The 27,056-nt window shown below is 37.7% G+C and overlaps 2 protein-coding genes across 3 annotated transcripts in view; one reads left to right on the top strand and one right to left on the bottom strand.

Moving 5' to 3' along the window:
- LOC129733870 (fibroblast growth factor receptor homolog 1-like) overlaps positions 1-27,056 on the bottom strand; it is a 77,988-nt gene that overhangs the window by 24,599 nt on the left and 26,333 nt on the right. The window lies entirely within an intron of this gene.
- LOC129733871 (zinc finger BED domain-containing protein 4-like) lies at positions 1,996-5,133 on the top strand. The gene is made up of 5 exons (XM_055695447.1): positions 1,996-2,155; positions 3,416-3,712; positions 3,768-4,281; positions 4,336-4,653; positions 4,714-5,133. The coding sequence occupies exons 3-5, from the start codon at positions 3,844-3,846 to the stop codon at positions 5,032-5,034; spliced, it is 1,077 nt and encodes a 358-aa protein (XP_055551422.1). The 5' UTR covers positions 1,996-2,155; positions 3,416-3,712; positions 3,768-3,843; the 3' UTR covers positions 5,035-5,133.

The following is a 27,056-nucleotide window of genomic DNA, read 5'->3' on the forward strand; positions in this document are numbered from 1 at the left end:
CGCTATTAAGAAAATGATTTTTGGAAAGATTCGGGGCGACTCTCAGCCTAGTAAATAGCCAAATATTGTCCGCCATACGGAGGAAGGTGCCATCCAGCGTTTTAACAACGGTCTATACCGATGACCATTTCCAACGCCGCTTTCGAACGTATTTTAGGTTGTTTTTGAAGATTGAAACAGCGGTAAAGGAGAAAAATGGTTTTTTATACAACGACCGAACGAAACGGTAAAATAGTTGGTAATACTCCAGAGCAGATTTGCTTAAACCTTCCAGGTTTATTGAATAATATTGGCCAATCTTGTGAGGATTTGAGCTTTCCGCATCGTGTAGGTTGCAGACCAAAATGCCAACCAAAATTGTCATCTCAATAAAAAACCTATACAAAATGTTTATCTGCCCGAAAAAACACCCTGTGCAAAATTTCAGCTCAATCGGAAATAAAATTGAGTAGTGGTTCACGTCGACACTTGCGTCCTACGACGTGTTTAACAAGCGAGGCAAAACACTTCGTCTTCCGAGGCCGACCAATTGAGTCCGCATTCAAAACACTCATCATCTTCGTAATATTATTACGAACATTCACTATCGAGCACAAAAAAAAAACAACAGTTTGACATTTAATCAAATAGCAACGATTCGGCTCGTTGCTATCGCGTTGCCAAATTTAATAACTCGCTACTACCCGAGGTGCGGATTGTTATTTCCCAAACCAACATAGCAACGCCCGGTGCGGTTGCCGCGTTATGGTGGGAGTTGCCAAACTAGCTTTAGAAACTTCAATTTAGCCACTGGCGGGCTTGCTCTAAACAGGTTTAAGGAAACTGATATCTTTTATTCTAACCTTTATTGTTGCATGAAAACAACTAAGAATTAGATAGATGGCTAGTGCCCCTTTCCGAACCACACACATATAGTAGACATAGAGCAGTTGCATCGTCATGCTTCTTGCGTCCAGGAATACCAGATGTGCAGGTTTTTGGAATCCGTGTTCATATTTTTATTAATTTACAAATAGTTGCAGTTTTCTCAGAGTTACTGCAGATTTTTTTTCCGAGTCTCCGTATATTTGCGCAGACTTTCTCAAAATGTGTACAGGTTTCTACAGACTTTTGTGCATAGTTTTGGCGAATTTCGGGCAGATTTTTATTTTCAGGTTTCAAGCAGACCTTTTAAACCAATCTGGCGTTTCTGCTCGCGACATGCTTGCAAGTTTAAAGTGAAGTTGGCACCGGTAGTAAGCGTGTTTAATTTCGTTGCGAAAACAAAAATTCAAAATGCCCAAAACGAGTGATATTTGGCGTTTTTTTTTATAAAATCGAGTTTATCTTATGCAGATTGTAAGCAATGTGGCATAATTGTGAAAACTTCAGAGAACACAGTGAACCTATGGAAGCATTTAGAGCGGCACCATCCCAAGTTAATGAATGTTAAAAGTACAGTTCAAGCTACCGTTTCAAAGACAGCGATGAGTTCAGTAAGTAAAATGGATATATATATATATATATATATATATATATATATATATATATATATATATATATATATATATATATATATATATATATATATATATATATATATATATATATATATATATATATATAGTAAACACAAAAAATAATTAAAACATTTACGTAGGAAATAGAGAAATCTTCCGGTGTTGGGAAGCAAAATGATGTAACGCATACTACATACATACTAAGATTTAAGGAGCTTATCTTCCTATCAACAACAACAAAAATAACAAAAAAAAAAAGATCTTAAATAATTTTAAAATGAGCTTCCGGCAATTTATTTTTTGGTGCAAAATGAAATGGTACACTAGTAAAAAGTTGAGCGTATTGCACCAACAATCCAACCTATCACGAGCTCGCTTTCTTTAACTTACATTCAGCAACTGCTAGTTCACTACGTAATAACTTTCATTCTGGCAGCTGTGAGATCACACATTTTTTGCGTGTTAATTATTTGCAACCAAAAAAAAACATGTATTAGTGAAATCGACCACTAATTTCTATTTCAGTTAAAGGTTACAAGACGGAGCAGTTGAACGAAGCCTTAATGTATATGATTGCGACGGATAATCTTCCGCTACGAACAGTTGAAAAAAGAGGTTTTTTGCGATTTACGAAAACAGCAGTACCTCTATACAAGGTGAGCAATTCCATAAAAAATGTCCCCATTATATTATTGCACAGATGTTCCTATGGGCTAAAGATGTCATTTTTTTTGAATCACGACTAATTTTTGAAAATGGTTTATGTAACAGAGGTGTTAATGATTGATAATATTTTTAGAGCCAGACGGTTTTTTTATCAGTCTTCGGAAAAATTGTAGAAATAAATTACATATCCCAAAAAGCTAATTTTTTTAAAACCTATTATATTATGAAAACTACAAAAAATTAAAAGCCAGAACGGTTTGTTTGATTGGTATAATATCTTCGGTAAAGCTGTAGATAGTAATTGTGTCCTACCAAAAACAATATGCACTGTAAAAAAATTCAGAAAAGATTTTTTTTTTCAGAATTTTAACTCATCTTTTATTTTTCTAAGTTCAAACAGTTATGAATATTCAGCTAACATTGTGTTCAGATGTTCAAAAAGCGGGTTTTTTGAGATGTTTAATTTATAATATATTTTTGTTTTTGTTTTTCCTAAAAATATTATGTATATTTTTTCTGGAGGGACTGGTAACAACTTTACCGAAGAATACCCATTAAACAAATCGTTCTGGCTTTAAATTTTTTAGGGTGTAAATTTTGTTGGGAAAGACAAATATATTACACTGGTCGACAAAAGCGAAAAAAATGTTACCCTAAAGCTCAAACTAGTTGCCCTAAAATGAGTATAGCTTTTTAACCGTTATTTGCTCGACGGGGTATTTCATAGTTCACCTCAATCAATAGTGATAAAAATCAGTGACATCTCAAAACTCATTAAAAGACAACTTTTGATAATATTAGTTTTTATATAGTAACAAGGGACGGTCAAAGAGGGGACTTGATTTTTTTACCCCTTACGTGCCAAAGACCTGAAAACGATACCAGACGAACCAGAAGTCACCATTTTGGAACTAAAAATGGCCTCTGGAGTAGTTTTCTGGTCTCTAGACATCATCCTGATTACAAAACTGCTCATATTAGGTGCTATTAGGTCACTTTTGGCTGTTAGCATCAATAAAAGATATAATATAAAAATAGACCTCACACCGATCAAATAAACCGTTCTGGCTCTAAAAATATTTGTAATCATGAATATCATTTTTACATTAACCCTTTTCAAAAATTAGTGATTAAAAACACTAACAGCACATAATGACATCCTTAGCCCATAAGAACATCTGTGCAAAGTTTCAACAAGATAAAAAATGTTCGTTTAAAATGGTTTCTCTATATTTCGTGAAATTGCACAGATACCAACTCGCAAAACAATAACCAAAATGCTAGACGAAAAATATGAGACACTGAGTGAGAAAATCATGCTTCAAATTAAATTATGTGAGAGATATAGTATAACAGCAGATGTCTGGACTGACACAGGTAGCAATAAAAGCTACCTGGGGGAAACGCTTCATTACCTAGAAGAAAATCAAACATTAATGAAATCCATCGCACTGGTGGCACGGCCATTGGAGAGATCTCATACAAAAGAATATTTGGTATGTGAGCTTAGAGCATCATTCGCCGAGTGGAATATTGACATAAAAAAGGTATTAATTTTTCATAATAGTAAACGCTTCCAGTATAATGCCTCTTGTTTTTTAGATAAGTGTTCTGGTTACAGATGGTGGGGCCAACATGGTTGCTGCTGCTAACGAACTAGTTGGAAAAAAAACACCACATGATTTGCTTCGATCACTCTCTCAGTCGAATGGTGACAGTGGCTATTGAAAAATCGAAACAGTTTGCAGATCTGTTGGCAAAAATACGTAACATAGTCACTTTCTTCAAGAGATCAACGAAAGCAGCGGATGATCTGAGAAGTTTACAGAAGAGTGGTGGCAAAACAGAAGGGGAAATCAGAAAATTAAAAAAAGACGAACCAACCAGATGGACCAGCAACTTTGAAATGTTAGAAAGCTTTATTCGGTTGGCGGAGTTTGTTGGAGTTATCCTTTCAAGATACGCTCATGTTGAAATGCTATCTGGATCAGATATGACAGCAGCCATAGAAGGTCGCGATAATTTCCAGCCTGTAATGCATGCAATAACCGAGCTCGAAGCGGAGAAGATTTCTTTGGCGGGAAAAGTCATTCCTCTCATGAGTATGGTGAGAACGGTAAGTTTCGTTACCGTTGTCTTTGATAAAATTACAATTCACCCCAAATTTCAGATGTTGAAATCATTCAAACCTAAAAGCGAATGCGTAAAAGGATTTAGATCTGCACTTTTAGAGCAGTTTGATAGTCGTTTCGAGCACATCGCGTTTGTGGACGGAATCGCCATTGCCACCTTATTAGACCCTCGGTTTAAAGCACTCCACCTGAAACCGCTGGCGTATGCAAGGGTTGTACAAGTGGTGTCGGACATGATGAAAGAGTCAGAGAAGAAAGAGCGAGGACAGTTAGCTTCAAATACTGAAAACACCAGCAGTCAATCGAAATCGAATCAAACTCATATCCAAAATATATGGGACATACATGATCGTATGGTAAATTTTATATACTATTTTGTTTTACATTAAGCATTAAATTAAAATTATATTCACAAGGTGGTGGAACAAACGGCACAATTGGAACCTGATCGACCAGGCGGAGTATCAGGCGAATTGAGAAATTTTCTTCACCAAAAAGTGATTCCCAGATCATCCGACCCACTCGAAGCATGGAGTGCGATTAAAAGCGAGTATCCGCATCTGCATCCAATTGCCAAAGACTTCCTTTCACGAATGGTGACGTCGGTTCCGGCAGAAAGGATGTTCTCACGGACTGGCAGGACTTGTGAAAACAGATATAGACTTAACGCTACAAGAATGGCTAAATTAACATTTCTAAGTTCGCTGCAAGACACAGATTGGTTCCTAGACACTTAATCAAGATTCCTTATCTGCTATCACCTTCAAATTAATGTAAATATTATAAACTCAAGTGGAGATAATCTTCCTTGAAAGAGAAGTAAGAAAAATATAAACTTAAGTGACTCTATTTTTTTGTTTCAATTAGTTTAATAATAATTTTACAATAAACATCTTACGCTCAGTAATGAACTAGAAAAAAATTCCGATGGACTAACAACTGATTGGCGACACTGATCAAGTTGCAAAATCTAGAGAAAAAATCCGTTTGGAGCATCCGTTGCATATGCTTGTTTGTGGTCACCGTTGTGACTCTTCCATATTGCGATTTACAAACCTTCAGCCAAATCTATGCGAGTCGATGCCTCCAGGGCGCTGGTAAGATCGATGAAGGATGTCAGCGAGGTTTACTGATTGATGCTTTTGGAACTGGTCGATGTTAGTTTATCACCTTTGTGGCGACCATCCGCGGGCGCACCCGGTTGTTTTTTCTTGTCGGATAATTCGAACTTAAACTGGGTTACTGGTAACTGGCGGTCTGCAAATTTTGATGGAGTATATATTGAAAATACAGTACAATTAAAAATTAATGAGCCCCAATGCGATCATAGCAAAAACATATTTTTTATTCCATATATTTCAAGTATCAATACAAACAAAAAATTTTCAAGTGAAGTTTTTCTCGGCCATGGAGGAATCATAACGTTTGGCATACAACTTTTGAAAATGTTCCTGCCACAGGAACTGCCTATGATTATTTCATCATCCTGGATGAATCCGAAACAATCCGAACTGCGAGTAGCCTATTCGCCCGCGACAAGAAACTCAGTCTTCATCATATCGGAAGTATTGGAATGGTTCCGAACGAAGATAACTGTTGGCAGATGTAACAGGTTCTACAACAAATATTATTTTATTTAATGGAGTGTTGTTTTTTGAAATACATTACGTACGGTTAGGAGATACGATTCTTGATGGATGATCATTACCGCCTTGCAGAGGACTCTTTCCCCATTTCTCTGACGACAGTTTAATTTCCGGATTGTCTTTGTTATCTGCGATGTTGATTCTGACGATCGAACTATGCACGAACCATTTCAATTCCAGCTAGTTACCCGCTATAATGTGATTTGTTTTTAAGCTAGTAGAATGTTTCAGTTTTGATACCTGGTTGGTCGCCCTCATACAACCAATCTTGACTCACTACCATTTTGCGGGTTGCGACATATGTAGCGATTTTGTTACAGATACCGTGCTGGTATTACAAACATAATTCACGCTGTGCCATCTAACGATCCACTTTTTCGTAGCCGCACAGACAGTTGATGACTTTTTCTTTATTGCAGATAAAATCATAACTTCTTCACTTTTGTTTAAAAATCTTGGACTGCTAATTGATTGAATCATCACCACGTTATCTACAAATGGTTGCATTCGTCGTTTGGCTCGCTTCTGCATCCTTCTTGTCTGCAGAAGCTATCATTTATGCCGCCAGCAGTGCTACCCCCAACAAACGAATGACAGATTTTGTCAGCATCAAAATAAATTATCGTGTCTTGAGTCCAGCTTTATTTTAATATTCCTCATACGACTTAATTTGTAAATTTTATTGAATCACTCCAGCGATGTTTCACCAATAGCAATTAACTTTTTGCCATTTCTTTTTCCAATTTAATGAATTTAACTAGCACTTCACAGCCATTTTCTACCGATTTACCAGCAAGTCCTGCGTTTGATTTTAGATCCCGAGATAAAGGTTATTACTAACTGACTTTTAATGTGATTTTTTGTCGATCAACGACAGCTACAAAAATGAAAAACAGACCAAAACTACTGTTTATGTGACATATGTATAAAGTTATGTTCTAGTCAGAGATGCCAGAACTATTTCGGGTAAATCCATAGATTCTACGGATTTACTTTTTGGTAAAATTTCGAAAAAGAGCGAAAATGTATGTCAATAATCAAACGACGGAAGTACATAATTTCTGTGTCACTAACTACTAACAACCATATTTTTAAATGGGATTGAATCGTGGGAAAATTCGCTTTAAATTCATTATATATTTTTATATTCATAGGGATAGCAAACTAAAAAATCCGTGGATTTCCGTATATATTTTCAAAACTCCGTAGATTTTTGTAGATATTTTGAAAAATCCGTAAATTTTGTCTGCGGATCCGTGTATCCGTAGAAGTGTAACAAATACGTAGATCTACGAGGAAATCCGTAGGTCTGGCAAGCCTGGTTCTAGTAGAGTATCGGGTATCGATACTGGCAGTATCAATACTCAACCCCCGATTTTTCACGCATATCTATACATCTATGTTTCCTGTATCGATACCGCAGTATCGATATTTTATGCAGTATCGCCCAATGCTACTGCGTACCCGTTTTCACCTTCAACGGTGGCAGTGTCACGGTTGCACCGTAACCGTCCAGAAGGTCACATTTGACATTCTTTTAAATTCGTTGGAAATTTCTTTTATGATTGAATGTCGGGTAAACAGTGTGTAAACCCAAGGGCCCAGAAACAGACACACGCCCGCTTAACTGGACTCATTTGTCATTCCGTTTGCATGCTTCGTTGCTAGAGCACTGCTCTGCTCAGTCCCAGGGATTCCCTGCAACAAGGTTTCTCTGTACCGTTTAAATAATTGCTCCATTGAAAGGTTGCTGCACCTGCTCTATTTTCGTTGCGTGTGAGAGACCAAGATGCCCGAATCCGTCGGAATTCAACCCGAAATCATACCTCCCATATGCTCCCAATATCGTATAGGATTTTGACGTTCATTCATGAGTTAGATCACGGAACACATCTTCTTCTCATTAGCTTTCCGTGTACTGTTCGCTTTCGCTCCGGGCAACACTACATAACTGCGACAGATCAGCGCAGCAATGCGTGGTAGCATATATGAATCTAATCCGAGATTCGCGGAACGGAAATGACATTCAATTACTCTCGTAGCCATTAGGCATGTTCTGCGGGTGTGTGCTCGGGTTTTCGTTCTGGTAAAAGTTATAATTTATGGCAGTTCTAAAATTGTCAGCTACATATTCCGCCCATCGCTACCACCACCTTTCGCCTCGTGTGCTGTTCGACCGATATTTACACACGAAGAGCTCGCTCTTTGCTTATGGCAGACCAGACATTTTGGAATCCCAACAATTAGTGCCGCTGGTTTCGCAGCCTTTGCGACTTCGTGAATATTTACAACATACACTGTTTATCCGGAAACACGGGAAAACTACCGACGGAAGTCGGCCCAAACTTCAAAGCGCTACTTCTTTGTGTTTTACAATCGGCCAGCGCAACGAGGAAGTCATGTTCCAGAACTGCTAGCGAGAGAGGCAATTCCTAATAAAAATAAATGAATATGCAACCGGCCGAAAGGTTCCCTTTTATAGAAGTTCCTTTTCGATTATCTTCCAATTCATGATTCGTTTCTTTTCCCTTACGAAGCTAGTCGGCCTCATCCACTTGATTGGACAAAATTGCGGCAATAAAGAATAACTTTGTATAAACATTATATCTGTCAATCTGCACACATTTCCTGCCATGCGTGAGGGCAGACGTTTCCGAGTAGGAGTGGAATGTCCCGTCCTGGAAGAGCTCGTAATTCACCTTAGAAAAATTGCCTGGTTTCTGGATGATTTACCGAACGAGGCGTACCCAAGCTAGAAGCGCACCGGAAAAATCTCAGCTGTCGGTCTACGTTCACGCTCTAGGTAGACCGGCACGGGTGCAGACCGGAGACGTTCCTTGTTTTCACGAACCCTGACGACCCGCGGTTCAATTAACCTAAATTAACTGCGCTGTCTTAATAAACAACCAATCAATTTGATCGCATAAGCAGACCTCTGAGCTAGGCGCTTTCGTATATCGATCCCCTAGCGAGGCCTGCACTATACCAGTTAATCTGGCGAAAATCTAGTTCGATTCTCGCTGCGGATGTCTGCTCCGCTGAAACAATTTCGCCGACGGGCAACGGAAAGGGCAATGAGTCCGGATGGAAACGTTAGTTATTGGATGTTTTAAAAACTGTTCGAACTAATTCAACGGATCTCGTGAAATGGTGACCGGGAGGAAACGAAGTGGAAATGGTTTTAATGCTGACTTGACAGACTGGCCAGACCAAAATAAATTTTAAAGGATTATCCATTTTGCTCCTTGAAATGCATAGTTATCACCGTGAATCACGCTTTTCTCTTGTTATGTCAATAATTTCAAAAGAACAGAGTAAAGTTGGTTATCATTCGGAAGTTAACACTTTGCTAATGCCAACTAAACAATATTCATTAGTTTGTGCCAACGTAAGAACCCCGATAACACTCACGGAACGCGACGAGAAACAGGACACAACACTTCTGGTTCTTACAAAACACAATGTTTTGTAAGAACAATAAGTGTTGTGTCCTGTCTCACGTCGCGTTCCGTGAGTGCCAACTAAACATTCAAGCAATATAAAAAAATCTTTCACACGATAAGGTAGTCGAAAGTTAATACACTATATTTATAATTGGGTCCTAAAGTTGTACACGGTTTGCTGATTATTATATATCAGTTAAAAGAGTGCAATTTTCTGAGCAAAACGTTATTTTTAAAAAATGTTTATCGTTTTTCTTCGATTTTTAAATGAAGAATAAAAACTGTTCGAAATGTCTTAGATGACAGTTCTCCCACATACATAAGATATACGTAACACTAGCGTTTTTTACTGGTACACGTTGCCCCATAGCACAGTGGGGCGACTCCATACAAAGGCTGGCCAAGCAAAAAAATTACATATTTTTGGGGCGCTGAACACGAATTTGGCATCCATTTTTGGTTTGGGGCCGTCCATAAAGCACGAAAACCAATTTCAATATTTTTTGGCCCTTTTTTCCTTTTTTATAGAATTATGTAATCTTTGACCACAAGTAGTGCCACAGGGCGTCCTTCCCATTGAAAAAAAAAAACGTAATTTATGGACGACCCCTCAAACTAAACAAATTTTGCCTAAATATGTATATTTTTTTAATAAACTAAAATAACATAAGTAATACAAACTAATAACAAATTGAAAAAATCATCAACAGCATTATCATCTTCCGCTGTGATCGCCTAAATCTCGTGTAGAATTGTTTCCAGAAAATTTGAAGTTCATTATACTTATCAGCAGGAAAAATGTCTTTCGCTGCAATTTTCATTTCTTCTAGTAATTTTCGATGTTCCATTGTTTCATGTATATGTTATCTTCCTAATCCGGTTTCTATGGTTGAAAGAGGACATTTTAATACATGTATAACACCATGAATTGACAACTTACTAGACATTGAATTAGGTGGTGCCGCTGAAGTTGAAGGCTCCCTAATAAAATTCAACGAATTTTTGAATTTGAAAACTAAGACACTGGAATGACACAATGTTCTAAATGAAAACGAAAAGATGCGGAGGGCGACGACTGTTCTTTGTTTTTTTCTCATAAAGCAAAATGTGTGCTTTACTTTTGTATGCAAACGAGTGCGAAGCAAAAGCAACCTTCAAACGGGCTATTGTTGGCCGGAGTTTGATGGTATGAATTTGCTGCTAATATTTGACACTTCAATCAGTTTAACGAATTTCATGATCATAAGTTGAAAAGGGTTGAATGTTTTAGTATTGTTTCAAATTTGCAGAAAGTGATAAAGTTTGAGATAATTAAAATTTCAGATTTGTTTACTGTTTTCTTGTTTAACACTCATTTTATAACTTTTCATTGATAAATTTTGTGATTTTTGCCCAAAGTTATATTTTATCCTTACGGATTAGGTACGATATCATAAATTTTCATTAATGGGGTATCATGGTTATGATTAAAATTAATCCTGGATGAAATTTCAACTTCAAAAATAAAAACTAAAAAAAATCTGCTATCGCTTTTTTCACTAAAGTGACAATTTGCGCAGTTTTGCGCAGCAGCGGACAGTATGCATTTGAAAGCTTACGTTTTTACCAAAATTTTGAATGTAGTCACAACCGTGGCAAACTGCGGCAACTAAACTTTTAAGCTACTTTTCTACAAAAAAAAATCACGTTTTTTTGACCAAATGACCAAATAACCAAATGACCAAATTTTACAATATCTAATGAAAAGGGTTTGTTTTGCACAATATTTACAACAACTTTTCCTTTGACGTCAAAAAAATCCAAGCTATCATTGAAGCTACAGAGCGTTTCAAAGTAATGTACTTTTTTTTAAGAAAAAGACAAAAACCGTCAGTTCGCCAAGCTTTGAAATGTCATAAAAAATTCAGATTTTATGATATTGCGCCCAAATTTTGGATTCAGACACTTGAATGTTATAGCAATAAAGGAAAAATATTATGAAACAGCTAACGAAAAAAATTTTTTTTTGGCTGATGGCCAGCGATTCCCCACTGTGCATTGTACTCCGTACCTTGTCCTGTCCAACTGCTCGACAGATAATGAACAAAATGAATTTTCTTTTTCTCGGCCTTATCGAGCCCCAAAGAAAATCCCATAAGAAACTGTCAAAAAGTTATTTACAAAATCAATGCAGCATTTTTTGAGTAGGAACGAGGCAGGGCTGCGCAGGTACACTGCCTTCAAAAACAACTTAAACAGTGATTTTATTCAGAGCGTGGTACCATTCGAGTAGTTCCTGAGTGTTACGTATGTCTTATGTATGTGGTGGTAACGTACGGAGTCGAAAGTTTTTATTATTGGGGATCTGTTAATGACAACACATAATAAATTAGAAACACTGCTAGAATACTTAGTAGCATTGAACATTACGGGGCTTATTAGCGTTTATTAACAAATGGCTATCATTTTGATAGAGTCATAGTCTTTCCGCCATATATCTCGGTGGTCTTGACAGTAATGACGCATGAACCTTACAATTTTGGTTAGTGTACAATAACCTTTGGTTGGTGTTTAGGTTAAACATTGTCATGTGTGTTGAACGCTAATTAGCGTAAATGCTAGTTCTAATGAGCCAATGTGCACCCAAATATATGCACTAGCATTCCATTTATTGTATAGTTCGAAAGCTGGTTGTGGTGCATAATAGATGCAACTTGAAGGCTTCCTCACCAAAATTATGACAGACATATTCGTTGACAGGAGCGGCATGCTTGACGATAAATAGAAACTAGCTTGGAGAAATGCTTCTTGCGCGATTCGTCTTTGAGGCCCGAGCGCGGCCACACTTAGATGGACACCGAGCCGACCGTTCGGTCAGGAAAAGGGGCAAAAGTTTTATAATGATTGCTAAATTGAACATACATGCATGGAACGGTGACATACCTCTTGACACGAGCCATGTACAACCGTAATGCATAGGAAGCGGTACGTTGGTTTCTCATCAACCACCACGCTCAACGAGAGGAGGTTGGGGTAGGATGGCCAGAGCCGTTGCAGCTGTCGCGGTAATTGGCGTTGGGTGTTGCGCTTGTCAAACAACTGGCACACATGTCATAATCAAACCCGTACCAAATGCAAATTACCCAAAGAGTGTCCATCAAACTCAAAATTCAAATTGCATCTGCATCGGCTTTGAACGAACGTCAACACCATGTCTAGCTGTTGCATTGCGGAACATGATGGTAGTGAGCGTTTACGATGCGTAATATTTAATTAACTCCAAAAATGATTCGTCTACACCGTCGTCTGCCGGTGCTTCTTGTTCGCTCTTTGATTCTTAATTCTCACTCACACAACTTGCGATGACGACTAATCAGAAAAAAAAATCACCATCACGTGATCTCATCACCACGATCACGGTTGCGACAAAGAATTGCGCGCATCTGTCAAAATATAGCGCTCACATCCTGATGGCTTTAAAAAAGGAACGCACCTAAAAATCGGTCGCACGATTCCGAAAAGTCTTCCGTATCAAATGATATTTTTATGAACTTCATTAGTCTGTTTTTTCAGGGCAATAAAAATCCACTGGTAGACTTAATATCCGCATCGTTGCATTTTGCTCATATCTTTAGTGTACGGTTTCGTTCCCTGGTACAACCCCTGTTTCCACAGCGGCTGCCGTGGTCCGCTTGCGGGTAACGTCACGGTACAGCGTGGCAGAGAACTGACAAGTGACTCCTCCACAGTCACGCCATGGGTGAGCATCGGCGGAAAAAGCGAAACGAGGAAAAACCCTTCCTGGCATTTTTCTCCGCTTCGAAAAACGGAAAAGTGTCCGTCAGAAACAAAAGGCATAGAGTTACAGATTTACGATCCCCATCCCGATCGCTGCATTGTGAGCGGGCGTGATTTTCACATCTACGAAGTGCGTTCTTTCCCAGACGTGATGAACTGGTGCCGCGCTAGACATGACACATGTGTTTGTTTCGTTTACCTCTGCTGCAGTCAGGGCGAGTAGTTGAAAACCTGACGAATGACAAATGGACGGTAAAGAATGCGGTCAACTCCACTCGGATGGCTGACGTCGTTTGTATGATGAGAAAAAAAAACTTACATATTAGAGTCATTCGAGATTCCCCGCGCGGCGGAAAAGTGAAACAATCTATAAAATGCTGTATACGCAGTCGCATCTTATCATTATTTCATTGGAAAAAGTTACGAAAAGTTGAACAGAACAATTGAACTGTAAGGTTCTAATTCTGTTATTGGCAGAACCATACCAGCACTAATAACGTCTTTTCTGTAAAGTATGAGACGCAAATTCTGCTGAAGAAAATTCTTTGTTTTTTTTATTAAAAGCTGTTGGCAAATTACCGAAATTAAGAATTTGTCATTTATTTTATGTATAAAAAATACACTAATACAATTATATAAATAGGTATGACTGGAATAAATGTGTCAATGGAATACAAAGTATTAAGATGAGCTTTCGAAGATTAAAAAAATATATAACTTAGCGAAGACATCGTTGGAATAGAATTAGGACAAAAATTAGTCCGAAGTGGTGGTTTGAAACTTAGCAGAAAGTTTAGGGGGAGAGGGGAGGATATGAAAGAACTTAAATGTGTACTGCTTTAAACAAATTGTTTCATAAACCACTGTCATGAGTAGAGACAGTGGTAATTCACGGAAAAAAAGTTGAAAATTCGCGAGTGGCAAACCAGAAAATATTCAAATTTCGCGGCAAATTGTTTTTGTTCATAAAATATTACATAGTGATTACGTTGATGAAAAAAACAACTGTTTTATTTAGTGAATATACAGTAATATAACCATGGTTTCTTTTTAAGTTTTGAACGGGATAGTATACGACTTTTTTTTCGCCAACTCCTTGAACAATTTTCGAATTAAGCTTCAATAAACACAGAGCCGTAACAGTCGCAAACCGTTGGGCTGAATTTATTTTCCGAAATAGAAAATAAGTATCAAAGCTATCAAGAATTTGTTAAAATACTGAGTACATTTTGTGCCTTACTGGTAGTACCACGTCAATGGAAAAGACTTACTATATGGTAAACGTTTCGGGGCTGACGAAAAATCGCGATTCCAAGTTGAGGCCATGAGAGCCATGATAATTGCTACGCAAAATTTTGATTTCCCATATTATTTACTGTAGTTAGTAACAATTGTTAAAAATTATTCTCCCCTAGTGCTCCATTTTTAAACCCATTTGTTCCGTTTTTCTCGCATAAAATCTGGTCAGCCTATTGATTTGCTTATGTCAAATTGTGATCAGTCATATTCTGGTGTCAACACGTAATAATCAAGTTATACTGGTTCAAACTGCGTTTCACATCTACCGAATTTTCAGGAATCGATAAATATTTGATTGCGAGCCCAGAAAAGAAAAATGTCTGCGATTTGATTTTTAAAATGCTAATGGCGTCACACCAAAATTACTTGCTTGTACGCCCTGAGTTCATCTTGCAACTTAGATTTATGGCTGTACACTCTGGAATTCCATCTTGCAGGTCATCACTAGCCAAAACCTATGCTTAAAATGGATCCAGCAACCGAACCACTCGAAGAAATGTCAATCCAGAGTGATAAAATTAAATGAATAACACAAAATGTTGCTTTTTTCCTCAATTTCGTGGCATTTCGCGGGATTTTGTGAATTTCGCGGCCAATGCTGAATTTCGCGGAATTCGCGAAATCGCGGTTTTCCACTGTCCCTAGTCATGAGTGAGTGAATTTGAGTTGGATGTTTTAGTGAAACCACGTATATGGCAGCTTGGGATTAGTTTACCATCTTCAATGTACAACAATTCAGTAGCTTCCGCTTTGTAAAGATCCATAACGGCGCCGGCCACGTCCTTACGGTCGTTAGGATAAAGAAGAAGATTGTAAAGAAGGAGGTGTGACAGTCGTTGTTGTTGGAGACCGAGCTTACCTCTGCATCTCCACGACTGCGACGGAAAGTAAGGGTTGCGTCATCGTGGTAAATGACAGAATCGAACGATGTTGCACGCGAAGCTAACTCATTACGAGGGTGGACGATGAGTATCATTTTATTTATCAAACACCGTGAACCTATGCGAGCATCGCGCACGTAAACCATCCACTGCTCGAAGTCCGCAAGCGTTTAGGTATTTGTAATAGACAAGTTTCCCGAGTACTTATAAAAACGAACACGTTTCGGTAGACGCGGTTCAGTAAAAAGTATACACTGCGTAGTCGTTAGATTAATCACGAAATTTATCATAAAATCTTAAAATTTGAAGGGGCAATAACATAAGACATGTCTATTAAACACAAAGTTGATAAAATTTACTCTTTGCACGAAACTATATCCTTCAATTTTTTGTGTGAAAGAATTGAGTGTGTGCGTGTTAGGTGTAGTCTCAATATTTGCACCAATAGTGGTTTTGTTTGCCATATTTTATCACAAGATGGTCTCTTACGTCTCTTTTAAAATGAGTGTGTAAAAAATCCGGGAGAAGCATTAAGGTGCAGCTAAGCGAAATGATAAATTAAATGTTTCCTTGATTAATGAAGCTCGGATCTTGAATATACTCTATTTTTTCGCATTTTCTTTTAATTAGTATAGTTAATATTAGTTCACCTTCAAAGTTGTGAGCAGTTAGGGTAATTTTCACACTGTTTCATGTCCTCATAGTGATGAAGAGGTTACGAATGTTTTATTTTTATTTTTTTGTTGTTGCTTATGACCAAGGATGGAAAACATCGTGTCGCATAACAATCATTCGGGTATCATTTCTGAACTTGCTATTCATAAGCTTTCAATCCTAGCAAACTATCGCTGTTAAAAGTTACAAATTCTCATCCATGCGGCAAGAGACAACTTATAGCAAAGAAATATATGGTAGCTTTCTTTGATGATTTTATTTCAGTACTGCCTGCTTGAGGTGGAGCGAGTAACATATAGCGAGTGTTTCACAAAAGAATCGCAAACGATTGCACTCGAGCGATCGCAACGGTTGTTTCAAATGTTGGTTACTTGCAGGCGTAATTCGGTTACTCCACGTCGTGCTTTTACCGTGATATACCGCGATGGTTCTTAGTGATTTCAAATATCACATGCTACCGCACCATGCTACCATTTCCGTAAGCATTGATGATACCTACTTGCTCCGGTAAACAAACAGTTGAACGCAATCTAACGTTTATTTGGATTCATAATTTTGTATCACTGGCGATAATATCTCAAAGATTTTCGCGATACCGTTGAATGCAAGTGAACTTGGATACAATAAATACTTTCGTGTTTGAATCATTCAGTCTCCTTCTATGGCATTCGGAACTCTTAGAAGCGAAAAACAATCAGCAGCGTTTCTATGGAAAACTTGTATGCGAGTGGAAACAATTGAACGATACATGATTAATCAAAGAACACATTTGCATGCAATATTGCTAGTGAGTGAAAATTTCCATGCTCAGTCATAAGCATATGACTCAAGTATCTCATGATATCAAGTGCATAAACAAAACCTTCTTCATATTTTACCCAAACTAGCGAATTTGTGATTTGTGAATCTTTTTTGTTCTATTCAACTCTAAACAGAACTTTTTTGTTCTATGATGCATATTTTCCCTTTTATGTCGGGTTTCCCAGAACTTTCCGAAATTGATATTCCTAAATAGTAGTGTTGCGCAGCGCGACGAGTTGCCCTTAGCAACAGAAAGACCGTAAAATGAAATAAATCAGATATATCCATATAGAACTCCACTTCATTCTAGAGGCTACTGAAAGAAACGGTGGTTGATGTCTTACAGAGTGGCACTGCGAGAAAAAAAAACACATCCCACAAAATTATGCCAAATTCTTCTCGCTTTCAAGTAATGCTAATTTCTGAACAAACATCGATATCCCCAATCCGCGCAGCTGTTCTAACACAAAACAGAGCCTTTCGTTCATGTGTCCCGTTGGATCGGAACTGCCATTTTTGCTTGGCTTTTCCTTCTAGGCCTGTACACTTGAATAAAATTACTTACACATTCAGAAAAGTATTTTACACAGAATTGCTGGAACTTCGTAAAAAAATCAAAACGACGGTACGGAGCAATGAGTGGATAGAACTTCCTTTTAACTTCATCCCCGTTGGTATAGAGCAACAAGTGTCAATCATAGACCTTTACTACGTGATTTACTCATCCTTCATCACCACTGTGCTGGGGATAAGATTAATCATTTATGAAGAGAAACAATGAATCATAATCTTCTCCTCGAAATTATGTTTAGTTTTAATTAAATTATTGCGATGATTACTTCTACGTTGTTACGTCATAGCGGAATGCTATTTCGAGCAAATCTCGTCAGAACAATGCAGATCATTATAAACATATTTTGGCACAGACCTTATCATGTGCGCACGCATATTGATCGCCATTTTCGGTTCCTGAACCTTTTTTTTTAATTTCGCAGACGCTTCATCTGATTATGTTTCATGGAGCGAAAAGAGGGAATGTTTTTTTCTCGACTGAAGCCGCAAAATGCACGGCAGACATCGCCGCATAATTGTGACGATAAATTATGCCTGCTTCACGTCTAGCGACTTAGCGACGCAGTCCTAACAGCTTTTTATGATCGTTCACTGTTTAATAAAGACGTCTATTAATAAAATTCCCTTCGCTGATGATCTGCACCGTCGAACGATGGCGAAGAATACCCTGCAGCATTGTGTACGCTTCTGAGGTGAATCATTTCATCTTTGTGCTTTTGACAGCTGGCTGTCACCTTTGCCGCTGCCTTGGCGCCACCGTAAACGGAAGCAATTGCATTGGCAACACTGGTGAACTGTTGTACGATGACACCAAGAAGTGCATACTTTCGCTGTATCGAAAAGACCACCCAACGAGAACATTGGAAGCTGGTGAGAACTCAGCACAAGTTGATGTGATACTTCTCTTGCTATAATTTTATTGAATGTTTACTGTTATGTTTGTGATGAGAACCATTTCCATTAATGATATTGTTTTGAATATGCTGCCTAGAATCAACTGTCTGGCTCGATAGACGATAGACAAGACTCCATAACTCGATTCACACAACTTTTTTTGCTTTTCATTTGTGAAAAATCAAGTAATCTCTCACAAAAATAAACAATTTTCTTAAATCGCTTGCATAAATCCACTACCTTAGGTAGTGGACCTAACCAGTAGTAATATTTCATGTCAACAGTGGTTTAGCACATCCACCGTCTCGGGTGGCATGCGGTCAATAACATCTTTCGCGCTTTCTGCGACATCCCGTGAAACGTGTGAAAACATTTCTATCTGGTTTTGCGAGTATTTCAACAATTAGGGCCAACGAAAACAAATGGCTCCGCTCAACTATGTTGCTTACGCGTAGGTTTGACGGATTAGCGCGTTTCTCGGGTGCGGTTCGAGGCGGCATAGTAAGAAGTGCCAAGCGCGGGGGTGAAACACTGCCAAAATGATGAATACATGCTGATGATCGCCACTCACTGGCAGCACGACCGACGCCAAAAACGCTCTAGCGAAGTCTACGACGGTGTACAGATAATCAGTTTCCGGCTGAATTTAGAGAAACAAATAGCTGTGATGTTAAAATACGTATACAAACCAAGCGGAATAGAGAAACCCAACATGTAGACTGTCATCGAGCAATGAGTGTTACGGAAAAGTTAATTTTTTTTAAACAGTGGTGTCTTAAAATCGATGCTATTATACCAGTTTAAACGTGAAAATAAACATTACAAAAACAAGAATGAATCAAGATTCATATGCAGAATCTGCTCAATCAGAAGCAACCATATGAAACACGTAACACGTAAAGTTCGTCGTCAAATACTGTCATCGGAACATGTACCTACCGGTTGTTCTGATATATCAGCACTGCTGGCGAACGTACCTCATGTAAACGTCCCAACTATGTGATTATGTCACGTAATCTATCAATGCGGACAAAAAGTGCACCGCTCATCTCATGACAAAGCCGCGATTAAAATATCCCGAATCTGAACGTGAACACCGGACGGCTGAAATCTGAGAACACGTTTTTCAAGAGCTAATTATCACGGATTATCGTCCGCCATGTCGGTGGACAATGAGTGGCGACAGCGGTGCAGTTGCAATTCCGACACAGAAGAAGAATGGACCGAAAAACGCGTCGACGACAATGCCTCCGAGTTATTGCGTGACGATTCCGATCCGGCATGTTGTGCGACATGCTTAGAAATCTGATGAGGTGACACAAAACAAGAAATAGAAACTTCTCTGTTTTTTTTTTTGCAAACGGGACGTCGGTAATAACAAAAAATTAGACTTAATGAATTTCGCGTGCTGCTATTATAATACTTGGTTTGCCTGATGTTTGGCAGTTTTTTTTTCGGTTACAAACCGATCTCTTAAAAAAACACGTGAAACAAGGCGAAAGATGAGTAGGACGCCCGGAGCAACGACACATGTCTTCCATCTGGGCCGTCGCCGGTGACAAAGCGTCAAACGGGAGAAAAATAGTGGAAGACGCTACCATTAAACTGATGAATTAGAAATGACTGACAGAGACGAAAAGCTTCACCCAGGAAGAACACGACACTCGCAGACAGCCGAAAAGTAGCAAAAATAGTGGGAGTACTGAAATTAAAAAAAAACGGAACAAATTATGCACTAGTGTGCAGACACAGAAAGGTTCTTTTCTGCTCTGGATGCTCCGGAAGCCAACTAACTGTCGGAGTGTTCCACGCACAGGGACCCTCGAACCGGTTGCATTTTGTATTCTTTTCGTTCGAGACCATGAACCTTGACTTCGTAACGCTGTCAGCAGTAATAAAATTTCAATTTACCGAGAGTAGTTTCAAGTGTTAAATGGCGTGACTCAAGCTGGACATAAAGCATTGAAATGTGAAAGGATAATTGATTAATTGAACATAAATAATCGAATAGAAAAAACAAGCATAAAGCATCCAAATCACAGAAAAAACACTGTAGAAAATCACCTAGTTGACCGACTTTTTTCAACCTTTCATACAAAAAATGTAACTCATTAATAAGGTTTTGACATATTTATTTCATTCAACTTTAATACCATAACCGTACGCTCGAACCTTAGGCTTAACTCCACGCATTGGGTTCTGTACAACATCTGGCTGCAACTTCTTTTGTACGGAAACGCACTTTCTCTTCATGTATTCCTCGGACGCTTCCGTAGCGCCTGCCTAATAAAAACCCAGTACATATTTTCCGATGGGTCTTAGTTCCGATGTGTTGGGGAGGGGGAGGGGGTATGTTTTTGATTATGGAAATAAACTTATTGGCTTCGTACCACTTCAGGACATAATTTGAATAGTGGCTCGAAGCTGGATCTGACCAGAAGGTTGTAAGATTTTCGTGTTGCTTTAATAAAGGAAGCCGACACTGCTGTACACACTCCTTGAGGTAGATCCTGTTTACAGTCCCGGAGGTCACGAACGGCGCACTCCGTTTGCTCCATAAGCCTAACCATGTGCTTCTTGGCAAACTTTGAAAGTTTCTGCTTTCTTACTTCCTCCGGAACATCAAACTTGTGTTGGGCAAAGGATAACATCAACCCCGAAAGTCCCCCTTGACGTGAGGCTCATCATTCATGATGAAGCAACTACACGATTCCAAGTTGTTTTTCGATGTCCCGATGAGAGAGTTGAGGAAAAAAAATACAATTTAAACCATAAACTCTAAACGGGTATTTCTCTACAGCGTTTTTCCGTGATGCAATTTGATGTGAAATTTCATTTATTTTTAGTAAAGAAAAACTGAATTTACAAGCTTAAACTTGGTGTCAACCTTCAAAAATATGTGAAAAGACCAATAAAAAAATTTCTTTCTTGCATAGATGTAAGCATTCGAAAAATGTTTGTAACTGCCGGAAAACTAACAAACATCTACTTAAAATCCAAGAAGAATCGACTCAAAGTTGAAAAAATTCAAACAAAACTCTACTAAACCTGGGGAAAGATGAATGAAGCTTTAATGGGGATTCAACAAAAAGTCAAGCGTCGTTCCCGATAACAAATATCTCTTATAGACCGCACCAGAAAGTATGGGCACACATAGAAATAACTGTATAATGGGTATTTTGATTCCTGAGTTCAACTTTTAAATATGCAAACATTAACTATAATTTATTCACTTACAAATAGGTACTGCTTTATGCTGTTTCTCATCATTTACCGTATCCAAAATGGCGACCTTTTCCTCTATCCGTCTTCATAAGGTTCTGCACAGACGCTCTTCCAACGGATGTTGCCACTTTGATCCAGTCTTTTTTGAATTTTTTCACTGTATCTGCTGCTCTGACATGTTTCCTGAGGTTTGCTTTCAATTAGGTATGCCCGAAATATCTCAATTGGGCCTATTTCCGGGCAATTTGGCAGATTCACGAAAATAACCTCGTTGTTTTCAAACCACTTCTGAGTGGCTTTCTCATAGTGGCAGGATCTCAAATCAGCCCAAAATCATGGGCAATCAATCTCTTTTGCAAGCATTTTTTTTAATGTATGTTTCAGTGTTCATAGTATCAGTTGTAATGAAGGGCTGAGAAAATTTATAACACTCGCGTATTGCTTGCTATACCATGGCATTTTTTCCCAAATTGTTCGGTGCAAATAGACGTCTTCTCTTTCTCAAGGGTTTTTCCTTCCCGTACCGCGTAAAACTGTGGTCCTGGCAAAGTTTTATAATCCAGTTTTACGCAGGCCTCACCCTCCATCATAATATAAGCATAATTTTTGCAAAAAACTGTCGTCGTAAAAGTTTCTGGCTCCCGGTTTGACCGATGCTGCTTGTTTTAGACCTCTTTTCGGCATACGGTGCTTCTTGTATGTCTTCAGAATAAGTCTCAAATTGGTCAAATTACGAATCGGAGTGCTTTACTAATGTTACAAGAAATATTGAAATGGAAACTTCTTTCATATCCATGTAATTTTTATGCATCAACTCGAGCTCGTCACACCATTGTAGCCAATTGTACATTTTTTTCTGGAAACGTACAGATTTTTTTCGTTTTTTGGTACAGATTCTGTACTGTACAGTTTGCAGATTTTTGTTGAAGAGTAGAGATTTTTTTAAAGGCTAGAGAAGATTAGACTAAACTTTGTAACAGACTCAGTAACAGTAATTACAATGAACGCGATTTCGCAATCTAAAAGTTTCATTGACAGACGAGCTGGTACTTTAGTTTTCTCAAAACAATGAACAAACGTTTACAAATTTACAAAATAAACAACTATGTTCCAATAGAACAAAATTTTGGAGAAAATAGTACAAATGAACAGGATTTTTGCAGCTCCCAATACAGATGAAAATGTGGCAACACTGCGTCAGACCCACTTGGGGAATCAGGACTATCAGCTGATGCCTTGAAGCAACCAGTTTCGGAACAATTTTCTTTGCTGTTATTGTTTTTGTCTAATTAGTTTTAGTTTGATTATTAATCAATAATTAGTAAATAGAAAGGAGGTAAACTAAACAATCTTCCAGTCATTTTTTTATTTTTAAATATTTTTGATGTGACGTCACGCAACGGTATACCCCTCTCTCCCCTATGTCACAAATCGTCACAATTTTCTCAACCCCCTCTCTCCTATATGCGTGATGCACTTTATGGATGCCGCCTAACACAAGAAACTTCCCCATCCTGCACGTACTTTTTGATTTTGATCATTTGATCATTCTTGCTAAAAATACGAATTAAATGCTCCTAAACTACATTTTTCATCAATACGTATTTTTGAACGGTATGTAGCTGAATGTATACCCCCACGATAATCGATAATGTATTCGACAAAAAAGTGAACATGATAAGTATCATGCAGTTGCTATTTCGTTCCCAAAAGGATTAACTCTTTAATTCTGATTAATATTACAATTAAAACTATTGCATTAAATGGTAAATACGTAGTTAATTAATGCATCTACTCTTTGAATCTTCCATAATTTTATCCATTTTATTGGACATTACCGCCATTGACGGTATAAGTCCCATCAATTACAAAATCGCAAACCGCGAGCATTAGTATGTTGGCAGCACTCCACAAACGATGTTCATTCCACAAATCACAATTTCAAGGTTAGACTGATTATTGAAACCTGAAAATACCGAACACACTGACCTACATTCCTAAGAGCTATTGAGGTGCCCGTGGATTGGTTCCAAGGAAAGTCTCGCTGCCAAAATGAGTTGAAACCTGCGTCAGTGTGATCAACAAGTGCTTCCGAAATTTTCACAGTTAGTGACAGGACATGTTTAGGGTTGAAAAATACTTTTGAAACTTTCACATCTAAGAATGTTATTTTATAATGTCAACAATAGTTTCCGTCCAACACCAAAGTAGTTTTCTTCAGCCTCCATAGTTGACTACAAACTCGACAACATCTGTAAACACTGTGTACCTTAATATTTTGAGAAAATTCCTGTGGACGATTCATTCTACATGTAAAACATTATTGGCTGTAAGTTCGCGTTCATGACGTTAAAAATAGGCGAAAATTGCAGCACCAGGGATGCTACAATTGCAGACTTAGACGTTTTTGAAAAAGAAAATTGCTGATAACATGTTTGAAAGAGAAAACTCATCATCACTAGTGGTTTAAATTTCTCCTTGTTTTAATCAAACCATTCTTAAATCATTGAAGCACCCCTAACATGGCTCACCCAACATTCCCAAAGCGTACGTGCTCTAGACCGAGTTTTTCGTGACCATCAGTGCGCGAGAGCGCAGTGACGTAGAAGAAAACTCCCCACCGTAGCTGTACTGTTTTTCAATTTTCCCACCCATACCGCGATCGACTTGTGTGCGAACTTCCGTGTAAAAACAAGCGTGAGGCAAAGTATAACCATCATTTTACGATCTCCGCGAATGTCGATTATACTTTATGGTTTGTTTTTTTCAGAGTCCATTTTTGAAACTCAAGGCTTTTTGGTACGGTTTATTCAAGAGGTTCCCAGAAAACACGTGCAGTTTCGATGTTGTTTTTACGTGCGCATTAGAAGCCGGGGAAATTGGTTTTTTTTTTTTTTTTTTTTTAAAGGGGGGATTTGTTAGTAGCTTAAGTATTTATGATAAATATTAGTAAATAATGAGTATGTGTGTCCAATCACAAATGGTGACTTCTCAACACTGTTAGAAATTTGTAATTTTAATTGTTAGGATTTGTTTGCTTTCGCAATTAGGACTTATCATTCGTAGGGATTTAAACCTACTTGTCAGAAAAGGGGAAGTAAACTTACAACTAACTTAATTGCTAACTTATTGGCTATAAAGAGAGCTTATCGTAGCAATTGAGGATTGCAACGATTTTTGTCGAAAATTGTTAATAATTTTATTTGACATAGCTTCTAATGGTTCAACACCAGTAAGTCTATGTAATTCGAGTGTACCAAACCAAGGAGGACGCTTCAAAATCATTTTCAGAATTTTATTCTGAATCCTTTGAAGCGTTTTCTTCCTTGTTGAACAGCAACTTGACCAGATCGGTACAGCATGAAGCATTGCTGGTCTAAAAATTTGTTTGTAAATCAAAAGTTTGTTCTTTAAACAAAGTTTAGAATTCCTGTTAATGAGAGGATATAAACATCTCGTATATTTGATGCACTTGGCTTGTATACTCTCAATGTGCTCTTTGAAAATAAGTTTTTTATCATAAATTAGTCCCAAGTACTTAACCTTGTCGGACCAACTTAAAATAACCCCATTCATCTTGACAACGTGATTGTTGTTTGGCTTGAGGAAAGAAGCCCTAGGCTTATGCGGAAAAATTATCATTTGAGATTTAGAAGCATTGGGAGAGATTTTCCACTTTTGCAAGTAGGAAGAAAAAATATCTAAACTTTTCTGCAATCGACTGCATATGACACGAAGACTTTTTCCTTTTACGGAAATGCTTGTGTCATCGCAGAACAATGACTTTGTGCATCCTGGAGGCAAATCAGGAAGATCTGAAGTGAATATGTTGTACAGGACTGGACCCAAGACTGAACCTTGAGGTACACCTGCTCTGACAGGAAATTTATCAGATTTTGAATTCTGATAGACAACCTGCAGAGTTCGATCAGTAAGATAATTTTTTAAAATTTTGATTAGGAAAATTGGAAAATTAAAAGTTTGCAATTTCGCAATCAAACCTTTATGCCAAACACTGTCGAATGCTTTTTCTATGTCTAAAAGAGCAGCTCCAGTGGAATAACCTTCAGATTTGTTAGCTCGTATCATATTAGTAACTCTGAGCAATTGATGAGTTGTGGAATGCCCATGGCGAAATCCAAACTGTTCATTTGCAAAAATTGAATTTTCGTTGATGTGTGACATCATTCTGTTAAGAATAATTCTCTCAAACAGTTTACTTATTGAAGAAAGCAAACTGATTGGTCGATAACTTGAAACTTCAGCTGGGTTCTTATCCGGTTTTAAAATGGGAGTAATTTTTGCATTTTTCCATAATTTGGGAAAATATGCGATTTTGAAGCAACAATTGAAAATTTTCACTAAAAATTCCATTGTGCTCTCAGGGAGATGTTTGATTAGTATATTAAAGATTCCATCGTCACCAGGTGCTTTCATATTTTTGAAATTTTTAATAATTGATTTAATCTCATTCAAGTTAGTTTCAATTATTTCTGCAGGTGAAAAATTCTGGGAAGAAATTAAATCAAATTGACGTGTGACTTCATTTTCAATTGGACTCACAAAATTCAAATTTGAGTTATGAACACTCTCAAACTGCTGAGCAAGTCTTTGAGCCTTTTGTTCATTGGATACAAGAAAACGTTCACCATCTTTTAAAACTGGAATAGGCTTTGAAGGTTTCTTAAGAATCTTCGACAGCTTCAAAAATGGTTTTGAATATGGTTTCAATTTTTCAACTTTAGTCTCAAAATTTTGATTTCTCAGAAGAGTAAATCTATGTTGAATCTCTTTCTGTAAATCTTTATAAATAGTTTTAAAAACAGGGTCACGAGAACGTTGATATTGACGTCTGCGGACATTTTTCAAACGAATTAGAAGTTGAAGATTTTCGTCAATTATTGGTGAATCAAATTTCACTTGAGCCTTTGGAACAGAATAATTCCTGGCATCAACAATTGCACATTTTAATGCGTCCAAAGCGGAATCAATATTCACTTCGTTTTGCAAATCAAGCTCATTATTGAAATTTCTCTCAATATGAGTTTTGTATCTTTCCCAATTAGCCTTGTTATAATTAAAAACAGAGCTCATAGGGTTTAAAACTGATTCATGTGATAAAGAAAAAGTTATTGGAAGATGATCAGAATCAAAGTCAGCATGTGTGATCAAATCACTACATACATGACTTTGATCTGTAAGCACCAAATCAATTGTTGAAGGGTTTCTTACAGAAGAAAAGCATGTAGGACTATTCGGAGACAAAATAGAATAGTATCCTGAAGAACAATCGTTGAATAAAATTTTGCCATTGGAATTACTTTGAGAATTATTCCATGAACGATGTTTAGCGTTAAAAATCGCCGATTATGAAAAATTTCGAACGATTTCTGGTGAGTTTTTGTAAATCACCTTTAAAATAATTTTTGAGCTCGCGTGTGCATTGAAATGGTAAATATGCTGCGGCAATAAATAAAATCCCAAGTTCAGTTTGAACTTCAATTCCCAAAGTTTCAATAACTTTCGTCTCAAGATGGGGAAGAGC

Source organism: Wyeomyia smithii, chromosome 1 (genome assembly GCF_029784165.1).
Source record: "Wyeomyia smithii strain HCP4-BCI-WySm-NY-G18 chromosome 1, ASM2978416v1, whole genome shotgun sequence".
NCBI lineage: Eukaryota > Metazoa > Arthropoda > Insecta > Diptera > Culicidae > Wyeomyia > Wyeomyia smithii.

Bases quoted from the DNA above. Each gene is read 5' to 3' on its own strand.
- LOC129733871 (XM_055695447.1), top strand. From the start codon at position 3,844: ATGATTTGCTTCGATCACTCTCTCAGTCGAATGGTGACAGTGGCTATT. The intron at 4,282-4,335 runs GTAAGTTTCGTT...CCCAAATTTCAG, and splicing joins TCATGAGTATGGTGAGAACG to ATGTTGAAATCATTCAAACC. The intron at 4,654-4,713 runs GTAAATTTTATA...TATATTCACAAG, and splicing joins GGGACATACATGATCGTATG to GTGGTGGAACAAACGGCACA.